Genomic DNA, 12,853 nt, shown 5'->3' on the forward strand with positions numbered 1-12,853 from the left:
GATTTTTTATATAATTATTTGTATTTTCTAACTCATTTCATAAGTTTTATTTTATCACCATAGTTTATAAAGACATTTTATTTATTATATTATAAAAATTTATTGTCATTATCATAATTATTATTTTTTCACTATTCAAAATATATTAAAATTCAAAAGATAAAATATTTATTCTAATTTTTAATTATTATTAATTTTCTTTGCATAATTTCGTTTAACTAGAATATTATAACTTTTATTAATGTATAAAAAAAATTAATCAAAATTTAGAGAAAAGAAGTAAATAGACAATTAAAATATTTTCAAACTGGATACTTATTTTTTATAATTTTTTAAAAATTATTATTTCATTTTATCAACTTTGTTTCATTAACTTTTACAAATTTAATAAATATTTTGATTCTAATGAAATTTTATTTGATATTTTAATTTAAAATATATATAATTATAATTTCTTTTTAAATATTTATTATTAAAAGGATAAAAATATATCATTTTGATATTGAATATTTGATAATATCATGTTTTCTTTGTTGTGATTTTTTATTTTTTATAAAATATAATTAATTAATATTGAAATAGTAAAAAAATAGGTACAAGTATACACTTGTTGAGTATGAAAATGGAGATGAAGATGAATTTTTACTTTAAGAATAATATGAGATAATGAGACTCTCCCTCACTCCACCCATTGTTATCATTCATTACAAAGGGTGAATTCATACATATAATTAAATAAGAAACTAATACTAAGAAATTCTGATTGTGATTCACTCACTCATCCACTTTTATTCATAACATAATTTTAACCTTAACCCGTCCTTGGATTTTTTTTATTATTGCATATAAAGTTTGGATGCGATTTCAATTCAAATTCACAAGTTTATACATATGCTATGTATCCATGTAATACCATTATGTTAATTATGTGTGTATTTGTGAAATAAATACTTTAATATAAGCTTAATGTTAAACATAATTCAAAAGTAATTTGGTAAACAATTTTTTTCTATATACAAGATGTTTATAAAGGTCATGCATCAAACATCTTTTGACATGAAAGATAGAAGAATTTAATTATTTTTTTTTAAACTTGTATCATCTTCATGTAATATACTTGTGATTAGAGCTGTCAAAATGGGTCACAACCCACGAGCCAACCCGGCCCGAACCCGTGACGGGGCAGGTTGGGTTTGAAAAATACAACCCATTTATATGCGGGTCAGATTTCAACCCGACTCATTTAGACCCGGCTCATGCGGGTTGAACCTGTGGTGAGTCGGGTTGGCCCACCAACCCACCTACCTAATTTTATCTTTTTAATTTATTATTTTATTTATGAAACCCTAAAAAATAAAATACTTTCTTCACTCACTGTGTATACCAAAAAAGTAACCTATACTCTCACGGTACTTGCTCTCATTTGGCAGTGCTCTCACCCTCACTTCACTGAAATTCTTCATCAAGGAGTAGGTAAAACACCCTTCCTTTTTTCTTCTCTTTATTCCACATTTTTGTTTTCTCACTTCTCTTTCTTTTTTTTTTTTCAAAAACCCTATAATGACAAAAATAGGGGTTTGTGAATTTGTTGTTTGTTCTGGGAGATTTGAGGAGATGGAATGATTTTTTCATGTTCTGACATGCTTGTATCAGATTTTGTTCATTTTATTTAAACAATTTGAGTATACAATATTTGAACAAGCTTTTTTTGATATCTTTGAATTTGGGAAATTATGTTACAGATTAAACTAATAATTTTTTGTTGATGTTGTTGAGTACTGGTTCTCTTTTCTTTTTTTTTACTAATATTTTTTTATTGATTGTCGGAATTGTTCTGATATTAGAAAAATCTTTATTAGTGAATTTGGAGACAACAAGAACAAGGGTCAAGGGTTACAACAATAACAAAAAATTATGAATATAAAAAACTTATTTATATGTTTTTTGTGTTTGCTTTTGAATGACATTTGGATTATATTGTACTTTTTATTATTATCTTGAATTGTCTTTAACATAATTTTTTTGGAGTGAAAATTGTTTAAATTTAAATTATAGAAAGTTTGTATTTTTTTTATTTTAAAAAAAAATAATTAAATGGGCTAGTGAGCCAACCCATTTACCCACCAACCCGTGATGGGTCAGGCCGGGTTCAAGTTTTTCTGACTCGCTAATAAATGAGCCGGGTTGGGTTGGCTCACTAAGTGACCAACCCGTGGTGGGCCGGGCCGGGTCGAACCGGGTTATTCGTTTTGACAGCTCTACTTGTGATCAATTTAAGATAGTCAAAGTGTGTGTGAAAAAACTGATTAAAATTAAGAAATATATATGTCCAAGATACATGAATTTTCTTCCATATTTTAATTTATCATGGCATGCACTCTCTTAACATGTGAGAGATATTCAATGGACTTTAATATTGTATTCCCTCAAGTTACTATAAGGAAAAGTTATTAATTGTAAATAAGAACATAGGTTGCAACTTAAAAGAATTATATCAATATTATTTTCTAGTTGTATTGAATTCGAGATCATTAAAAATAGTATCACATAGTTGTGTTTTATTTACAATAATGAATAATTGTAATACTGTAAATTGTGTTTACTATTTAAATTATCAAATATTTTTATTTCATCTATAACAAGTCTAAGTCTAATATCTTTTACATTATTGTTAGTATTTGGAAACATGTAATTAATCTTCTCTCATTACAAACCATCTATCATGTCTCAAATGTTCATATTGTTTTAACTCTATTTGTATGTCATCTAATGTGTTTAACATTTGCATTTGAATCATTGTTTAAACGTTGAAAGTTTAAGATACCACGACATCTTCCTTAGATAACCCTTCTTAACATAATCTTTAAAACCACCACCTTTATGCTTCTGCCGTGATATCCCACACTATGAACACTAATATAATTTGTTAAAAGTTATGATTAAGGTTAGAGTTAGTAAAATTAAATTTATTCTCTTTTTGTGTATAATTTTTCTTCAGTGATATTGAGACTTGTAATCTAATTATCTGGAATCATAATGTCAAAATTAACAATGTTAAAATTAACAACTTAATTTAGATTACATTGTAAGTAACCAAAGATTGGATAAATTAACAATTTTAATGTACATAGGTTTTTGAAGTAAATAAAATTTTAGAATGTTTTTAAAGACTTCTCAATCAAAAACGAAATCATAGCTCGAGTCTAGTTCATGGATTTTTTTGGGACATTTTGATGTTATCGATTCTTTTTATATGCACTTTTTAGAGACTTTTTTAACTTGTGAAAGAAGGCCGAATTAACAAATTTGTAATATCCTTTGAAATATGATTTTGTTTATTATTAATGTTAAATCTTTTTATGTATTCTTGTTTGGAAGTTTTTATGTAAATTTTTATTTTATAATATATAATTAAAAATGTATTTTCTATTTCATATTTTAAAATGTATAATATCTATGGAAATTTAGGAAGAAATAAGCTTTTTCATAGTATTCCATGTTAGAGGCGCCGGAAAATCCAAACACCAAATGACAAAATTATCCGAAATCCTATGATTTTCCCTTTCATGTCCAAAAACACAAACCCAAATTATGATAACATATTTTAAAGGTTTAAACTCTTTTTTAATCCCTAAGTTAAGTTTTGATGTTCAATTTAATCTCCGATTTTAAAAATATCAATCTTTAGTCCCTATAATATAAAAAATGTATCAAAACAGTTCTATTCGTTAACAAATCACAAGTTTTTAATTAAGTAATTTATTGGTCATAACACCTTCCGTTAACAAATCACAAAATACTGGATACCTAAGTATGAAAACTTATGATTTATTGTTCATCAAATGCTATCATGAGAACTAATTTGATACATTTTTCATATCATAAAAACTAAAAGTTAACATTTCAGAACTTAACTTAGGAATAAAAAAAGATTTAAACCTATCTTAAATTACAACAATATGACTGGAACAATATGACTGGAATGATCAAAAGCGAAGCATACCACACTTAAAATATACGAAAACTAATATCATTATTAACAAAATGTAGAAACTAAACAAGATTTTACCCAAATCTAAAAGGATCTAAATATATTTTACCCCTTTTCAGATGGTATTGAACAGCTTAAATTTTTATATTTGGCATAAAAGTAAGTATAACTGCAGAATTTCTTATTCCATCAGTGCGATTTCAGTTGTGGTCTTGCTTGGTTAGTGCTGGAGCTGGACAGCATAAAGCCACAAAGACAGAAGTCTCTGATTGTAGATAAAACTGATGATGCCTAAGAAATGGTCTACACCAAAAAGCTGCTGTTACAAAGCACTGCAGAACATCCTTATCCTTGTTAGAGATAAAATACTTATAACAATACCAATAAATAACGAATCATAAGACCTTGCATTCCCAATTCCAACAGACATGCTTACCAACCATTTCGTATAGCAGACAATAAAAAGGGCATAAGCAGAGAGTGAGAAGTTCTGCTAAACACCTGTTTTCTTCATCAGTAGAACTACTGATCATCCTTGTAATTTCAGCATAAGAACACCACACCAGGGAAATATAACAAAATAGCATATTTATCTATTTTATACATACAATAATTTTACAAATCTATTCCATACATTCTCTAATGTTACAACATGGACTTCACATTATATAAAAAAGAAAAAACTATAGCAACAAATTAGAATGTATAGATCACTTGGAGAACTCGAACTTTGTATATAACTGTACTTCATCTTTGAATAAAAAGGGCGGTTCCAACCAATCCCAACCATATCGTTAAACCAACCCAGAATGCTCGACTTTTCCCTAACCCAACGGGAGGTTTCCATACAAGAAAGTCCGCAAGGTAATCCTTGGATGATGGAAGCTGATTCGTCACTGATCCACTCATTCTTCGATCCTTGTCCTTGTTCTTATCACTCCATGTTGCCGCATAGCTACCATTACATCATAATTCATACTTTTTGTATCACAGAAGTAGCAAGAAGGATATAAACCAGAATTTTGAATATGCAATTACAGTATAACAAAAGAAAAATAAATATGCAGTTATAACGTTCCTCAGTACTAATGAGTGGGAGTTCCTTTCACTAGAAAACTCAAGCATTTAAAGAGCCAAAAGTAATGGAAAAGGATGATACAACTTGAGCAAGTTGCAGCTAATTCAGTCCTACATGTTACCCTAAACCTTTAAGACTAAAAGAGAGAAGGAAAAATTGAAAAAGATAGTGGACAATCAAGAGAAAGAATTGGGCATCCATATTGCATTCTTGATTTATCAGTGACAAATTCAGTTACCGTGTGCTCTACCAAAAAATCCAGCTTTATCACTTATTCTTATTGAGTTAATTATTAAACAATAGCACCATTGATATTGTTTGACGATTTGTTAAATGTTCACCATCAGGGAGTCCCTAATTAGTCTTCTCTTTAGGATACGCATAGAAATACTAAAATCATTTGTATTTTAGACCACTAACAACAGACGTCACCATAAAACCAGTAAAAAACACAAGAAAATAATTATAAACACGTTAAGCATCACACAAGGTATAAATGTAATACGGGCAGCCTGAAAGGAAGAAAATCCAAATCAATTGGTGTATAATACAAAATGTGGGTAGTTCCATTTAATAGTGTTGGTAGAATCAAGTGTTTTAAGAGATTGCAAGATTAGGAGTGCTTCTGGTAATGATTAAGGCATGTAATAGAGTTCATTAATTATAGTTTTGATAGTAGTTAAAATTTAAAGTATGTAGTTGAAGGGTCAAGACAAAAGGATTAAAAATAGTTCTTATATTATTCTATGTAAAATACATGTTATAATACAAAAAGTATTTTATCTAGAAAGACTTGTTTGTCAACAATATATACATGACAAGCAGAATGTGCATTATTCCATGCTAATATGATACTCGATTTCAAATTTTCAAATCATTTGTGTACCGATTCAAATTTGGTTAGCTAGTGATGTTGTTTATGTAATTTGATCAATGTCAAATTATTGTTATTGTTGCCTTCCAATGAAAATCAATTAAGATCCTCTTGTTTCCTCTGCCTTCATACGATAGATATAATTTAAGACACATAACTTGGTTAGTAAACTATGATTAAAATATTAGATAACTAGAATAAGATGAGTTCATGTCCCATATGTTGGTGCTTTAGTAGAGTTACAAAGCATATTTCTTAGTAGAGTTATTCAAGAAACTAGTAATGTATAATATTTGTGACAATGCTTAATACGTTAGTTTTTTATTGTTATTTTGTAAGTCTTGTTTTTCTATTCTCAATAGTTCTCAAGAATTATTATACATTAATAAGCAAGTATTTAAATCCTCATCACTAAACTTCTGAGTTCCATTTGGAGAATAAAGAATTTTATCTACTTTGACCTTAGAAATGTCATGTTCTTTTCGGTTTGATTGTAGAAGAAAAACAGGAAGTGGTGGTTGAAATTGGTGGCAAATGTCATTGGATGATGGTGTAGAAAAATTCATTTCACTTGTATGAAAGATCATCCACACAATACATGCACGTATCCTCAATGAAAATTTTGCCATCAATAGCATTTTCATTTCATTGTTTATAAATTCATCAGAGTCAAATGTTGCGTGAAACACATTCATTTTGTAAATAGAATTGATTTTTCCTAAAAATATAGTTTGATCACTTGAATTTAAAAATACTAAGTAAAGGATTACATAGATAATGTTGATGCATGTAATCACATACATGAATATGACCATTTTACAATTGATGCTTTTTCCTACTATAGTTGTTAGTTGGGAACAAATGTTGCAATGCCATATTCAAATTAGATAAATACACGTTGTTGTGCTGTTGAATTTGACTAGCTTGACTCAAATATGGCTGGAAATGGCTTTCAGTGTTTTGTATTGCAAGTCCTAACACATTCCTAAACTAGTTCCTTTGATCTAGAGGAGCACTAGTCCCGAACAATTCAACACCTCATCCTGAAGAACTTCATATATGAATCATAAGCCGGCTAAGCCTTTTTTTACTCAACCTCAATGATTCACTTTTCCTTTTATTTTATGTTTATGTTCTCCAATTATGATACTTTGAAGAGTCTATCCTTTGGTATTCATGTATGATTGACATTCTTTATTATTGTTTACAATATTTTCATATGACTGAAGCCTCTAATAGTTCTCTACGTCTGCAGTTATTACACTTTCATTGTTTATTCTCCATAATGCGTATTTTCACAAATTGCTTAAATATGAAATCTTAGGTGATTTTTGAAAATACATTCTAGATCCAACAGTTGTACGGAAATGTCACTATTAGTGGTCATAACTTCATATCCAAAGGTTTGAAGCATTTTTGACACTGTTACGAGACATCTCAAGTTGCTATCTAAAACCAAAACTTTCAAATTCAGTATTAGATAATAGTACTTTCTTGAATTAAATGATTGAAACATATTTGAGTCCATTTTAGAGAATATGACACACAAAGTATATATCAATTACTTGTAACAATCTATTACTAAACTTTGCTAATCTTCATAATTCTTGTTAGGTACTTAGATTTTATGCTCAAACAAAAGACCTAATATGGTAGATCTTATAAAAAGGCTTAGGATTTATAGCTATACACTTACATTTAATACCTACATTGGGTTAAATTCATTGAAATCACTTTATATGGACTCATCAAATTATGCCGATATTAAATGTAAGTGTAAAGTTACAAACCCTAAGTCTTCTTTATAAGATTGGCAGAACAAGCTCTTTTGCTGGAGCACAAGATCTAAATACCTAAAAGAAATTATCAAGTTTAATAAAGTTTAACAATAGTTTGTTACAACTAATTGAGATCTACTTCCTGTGTTATGTTCTCTAAAACTCAAATATGTTTCAATCATTTGATTCAAGGAAATACAATTATCTAGTATTGAGTTTGAAAATTTTAGTTTTAGATAACAACTTAAGATGCCTTGTAACAATATCAAAAATGCTTGAAACCCTTGGATATGAAGTTATGACCGCTAATAGTGACACTCCTGTACAATTGTTTGGATCTAAAATGTATTTTCAAAAACCACTTAAGATTTTAGATCTAAACAATTTGTGAAAATACGCATTATGAAAGATAGACAATAAAAGAGTAATAACTGTAGATGTAGAGAACTTTGAGAGGCTTCAATCACATGAAAATATTGTAAACAACAATAGAAAATGTCGGTTCTACATAAATACCAAAGGACAAACTCACCAAAGTGTCATAATTAAAGAACATAAATATGAAATAGCGGAAAAGTGAATCATTGATGTTGGGTGGAAAAAGGCTTAACTGGACTTATGATTCACATATGAAGTTCTTTGGAGGTGAAGGTGTTGAATTGACCAAAACTAGTGGTCCTCTAAATCAAAGGAAATAGCTTAGAAATGTGTCAGGACTTGCAATACAAAACATTGAAAGCCATTTTCAGCAATATTTGAGACAAGCTAATCCAATTCAACAGCACAACAATGTACATTTATTTAATTTGAATATGACATCGTAACATTTGATCCATACTAACAATGATGGCAGGCAAAGACATTAATTGTAAAACCATCATATTCATATATATGATTGCATGCATCATCAGCATTCTCTATATGATCCTTTACTTGAATTCCTAAATTCAAGTGACCAGACATTAACTTTTGGAACAAATCAATTCTATTTACGGAATGAACCATAAGGTGTTTCACATTATATATCTAACTATAGTGAACTTATGAAGAATGAATATTGTTAGAAACCAAGTATGAGTCTAAATCTTACATTGGATAGAAATGAGAAAGTGAAACATCATATAAGGATAAAAACTCATTAACCCAATACTTCAAGGATTTGGGTTATGGATGTGTTAATTCCTTATATGATTGGACTCAAGTCTCATTAGTATTGTATCTTTCCAGTGAATCTCCTTTAATAAAACCCAACCAGTGATATTAAAGTCGATGGTTAGTTTTTGTAACTAGCTCAACAAGTAAAATGATCCATGTATCAAAAGTCTTCCTGACAAAAATTCCAGATAAACATGTCCTGTTAAGATGAATAAGAGTATGAGAAGGGGTACTTAAAGTTAGGGATGCTTTTACTAGAGTGGAAGTATACCAATGTGGAAAAGACTCACCCTTAAGGAAGAAATTTAATGAGAATCCAAATATAAATCTAAGTTCCACATTAGATAAAATGAAAAAATGAATACCATATAAAGATGAAGACCCTTTAATCCAAAGGTTTTGGGTTGAAAGTGATCTCAATCCCTTATATAATTGCACTTAAGTCTTATTGGCGTTAGGTCTCTTTAGTGAAAAAACCCAACAAAATGATGGAAAAGTTTGTAAAGTATTGTGTGGATGAACTTTTAGTACATGAATCTTTCTACACTGTCATCTAATAACCTGTCACCAATTTCCACCACCATTTCTCATTCCTCTTCTACCATTAGATCGAAAAGATCATGACATTTCTAAGACCAAAGAAGACGAAATTATTTATCTTCTAAATAAAACTCAGAGGTTTATTGATGAGGATTTAAAAATTTGTTTATCCGTGTATACTAATTCCTAAGAACTACTAAGTATGGAAGAACAAGACTTACAAAATAACAAATGAAAAACTAATGTATGTTTAAGTATTGCCACAATATTATACATTACCAATTTCTTGGATAACTTCACGAGAAAATGTGCTCTATAACTCTATTAAAGAGTAATAAATGAGACATGGATTCATTTTATTTATTTAATATTTTAATCACAGATTACTAAGTTATGTGTCTCAAATTACAAATTACATCCACAAGATGAAGGCAGAGAAAGCAAAATGATCTTAGTTCATTCTAAATAGAGGCAACAATAACAATAACATTGACATTAATCACATTTTACATAAACAACATCGCTAACATTGACATTAATCACATTTTACATAAACAACATCACTAGCTAACAGATTTGAATCAGCTACACAAGATGAATATCAAATCGAGTATCATATCATATTGAAATAATGCACATTATGCTCATTGATATCATGTGTATATTATTGACAAACAAATCTTTCTAGATAAAACACTCCGCATATTATAACTTGTATTTTACGTTGACGTGTATAACAACTATTTATAGGCCTTTTGTCTTGACTCTTCAACTAAATGCTTTAAATTTTAACTACTACCAAAACCATAATTAATGAACTATATTGCATATTACTATAAGCACGCCTAACCTTTGCAATCCCATGACACACTTAGATTCTACCAACATTATTAAACCAACTAACCTTTACCAAACATAGATAGAGTAAATGAGTAGTGATAATAACATAATTAGTTCAAACATAAATACTCTTTCAACACATTTCCCCTTTTATTAAGGGCCTTCAAAAGTTAGTTTGATGAACAAGGATGAGCAGGCACTCAAATAACAGGTAATATATTCTCTGTTGAAAATGAATTATTGATAATCCAAAACATTCAAACCTTACCAGAAAAGATGGATATCTATTCAGCACAAGTTAGAAGAATCCAATTTAATGAGAATAATGCACAGTCAGTTACTACACAGAAACTGGTAAGTAACACAAACAACAACAGCATTATCATACCTGAGGTAAAGTTGGTTAATAATAAAAACAAAGACTTGAATGAGACTAGTTTGCAAATGAACAACGAAGTCACCTGTCATAACTAGAGCCAATCAAGGGTATAGTCACCATCTCCTCCTGGGATATCTTGAGCTTTGGCGCTTGCAAAATATACCGAAGCTCAGCGGCTTGGCGTCGGATGCTGATACTCGGGTGTGTATTTTCTAATTGCCGGTATAGAGCAATGCAATCTTTATGGCGGTTATGGGCCTCATAGGCCATAGCCAGCCATATTTGAATCTGAAAAAGACAACTTTTAATAATTACTATTACCTCCACTTAAAACAATCAGACAGAAATTCTTATTTAGGTGAGGCAAGAAAGAACCAACCTCACCACCAAATAATGTAGGTCTTGGTATGATAGTAAGTGCAGCTTCAAGAAACTCAATGGCACGTCCATAGGAGCCCTTTCCATAAGCCTTCTGGCCCAAATCAAACATCAGCTGTGCAGTGGCCCTCCTTTCTGCCTGTTCCTTAGCGACCTGATTGATCCACCAAATCAATAAAACAACAAATTATGAAAAAAAGTCCTAATTCAACATATAAATTACATACAAAAATTGTTACCCTGACTTAGCTAAAAGAACAAAACATGGACCTAATTCATTCCCTTTTTTTTTATGGAGCTCCACTTAGAAATATGCAGAATAAAAGATTGTACTAAAAATTAACACAAGTTACCAAACTTAATACAACCAATCAGACGATGCATGCGAACTAAATTTATTGACTTTTAAAATAATTCATGTAATGCATAATGAAAAACAAATATGAGCATTATTTTCTTAAACACGATAAAGATACAGCTTCTTAGATTTCTGACATATTAATTAAAATTAACCAATATACTATTTTAATTTGGTCAGCATAAATTAGGTATTTAGATCTCATATAAAAAATTCAGTACAGAGAAGTCTAAGTTGCTGTGTGAATTATTAATAATTAAATAAATAAATAAATAAATAAAATAAAACCTTTTCGAGTTCTTTCCTGACTCTCATCCTTTTCTCCTCCTCAGTTTCTTCCCTGGCTTCATCAACGCTGCTCTGTAACTCCTCCGCCTTCGTCTCCAGCTCCCTCCTCGCCTCAAACTCCCTCACTCTCCGCCGCATTTCCATCTCCCAGTCCTCCATCCCGCCTTCTTCCTCCTCCTCCTCGTCGCTGTCAAACTCTACGCCGTTCTTCTCCGAGTTGGACTTTCCACGCGCCATCACCACGCGGTTCCGCGCGTCTCCCTCGGGTGCATAGCAGCAAGAGGAGGGGGAGTCCCTCTTGGAGGTTGCCGAGCTCAAAACGATGTCGGATCCAACGGGACGAGTCTTCCTCTCTAGAATCGCGCCCCGAGGCGAAGCCAGGTCCAGTAACAGCGCCAGGTTTCCAAGGTTGACAGCCATTTGAGCGAATAGAAAAGAGAGAGAAAGAAATGGATTGGTTTTGATAACGTACACAACACCAGAACCCAAAATATCTCTATTCTCTTCTGTTTAGTTCTATCATTGTTCCCCTATAAATATCTTCCAAAGCTTCTTCTCCTTCTTTCTACGTTTTGTCGTTTTCTGGATGAGAATTCAGTCCAGAACGTGGCCCCGTCTAGGCCAGTGACGTGTGGCACCCTTCCTCGTCCAAACGCTGTCGTTTCCCAAACTCACTCCACCCACCAATCCCTTTTCCCATCATCATTTTGGAAGGTCCAATCCCTTCATTAATAATTCTGAAAAAGGAAAGCTTGTTTGTAAAATATGTATATTTATGAATTAATAAATACATATGTAATAGAAAATTTTAAAACAAGTATTTTTACATTATGTATATTACGTGTAATACGTACAAAATTATTAATTTAGAAAAAAGTTATATAAATTTAAAATTATTATTATTGATATTAAAGTAATTTTGAATCAATCACACGTAAATAATGTTGAAATTGTAAAAGAATATTCTCTAAATATAATTGTCCATTTAAAAATTGTTATACATTTTTATTTTAAAGATGTTTGATTATAAACTTAACTGTTAAAATATCATTTGAATAAATTTAATAAATATATCAGTTAAAAATTTGAAAATACTTTTGAGTAATTAAAATATCAATTTAATTTATTTATATACGATAAATTATAATATATAAGTTAACATCCACTTTCTTTTAATAAAAAAATTATGAATAT

At 30.1% G+C, this 12,853-nt stretch overlaps 1 protein-coding gene across 4 annotated transcripts; it reads right to left on the minus strand.

Moving 5' to 3' along the window:
• Nucleotides 1-4,558: 4,558 nt before the first annotated feature.
• On the minus strand, nucleotides 4,559-12,179 carry LOC106780769. Of its 4 annotated transcripts, XM_022777104.1 has the most exons (5): nucleotides 11,660-12,178; nucleotides 11,015-11,167; nucleotides 10,718-10,923; nucleotides 10,525-10,540; nucleotides 4,783-4,946 (listed from the first exon to the last, which is right to left on the minus strand). In XM_022777104.1, exons 1-5 carry the CDS (start codon nucleotides 12,077-12,079, stop codon nucleotides 4,926-4,928), a joined length of 816 nt encoding a protein of 271 aa, XP_022632825.1. In that variant the 5' UTR covers nucleotides 12,080-12,178; the 3' UTR covers nucleotides 4,783-4,925. The 4 variants fall into 4 exon arrangements, with proteins under 4 accessions (XP_014524562.1, XP_022632825.1, XP_022632823.1 ...); XM_014669076.2 differs by lacking the exon at nucleotides 10,525-10,540 and having other exon boundaries at nucleotides 4,559-4,946; nucleotides 11,660-12,177; XM_022777102.1 differs by lacking the exons at nucleotides 4,783-4,946; nucleotides 10,525-10,540 and adding an exon at nucleotides 6,968-9,075 and having other exon boundaries at nucleotides 11,660-12,179.
• Nucleotides 12,180-12,853: the final 674 nt, after the last annotated feature.

This window comes from Vigna radiata, unplaced genomic scaffold (assembly GCF_000741045.1).
Source record: "Vigna radiata var. radiata cultivar VC1973A unplaced genomic scaffold, Vradiata_ver6 scaffold_208, whole genome shotgun sequence".
Taxonomy (NCBI): domain Eukaryota; kingdom Viridiplantae; phylum Streptophyta; class Magnoliopsida; order Fabales; family Fabaceae; genus Vigna; species Vigna radiata.

Coding starts and splice junctions, on each gene's coding strand:
- LOC106780769 (XM_014669076.2), bottom strand. CDS start 12,079: ATGGCTGTCAACCTTGGAAACCTGGCGCTGTTACTGGACCTGGCTTCG. Junction 10,924..11,014: donor CTACATTATTTGGTGGTGAG/GTTGGTTCTTTC, acceptor TGTCTTTTTCAG/ATTCAAATATGGCTGGCTAT. Junction 4,947..10,717: donor ATTGGCTCTAGTTATGACAG/GTGACTTCGTTG, acceptor ATGTAATGGTAG/CTATGCGGCAACATGGAGTG.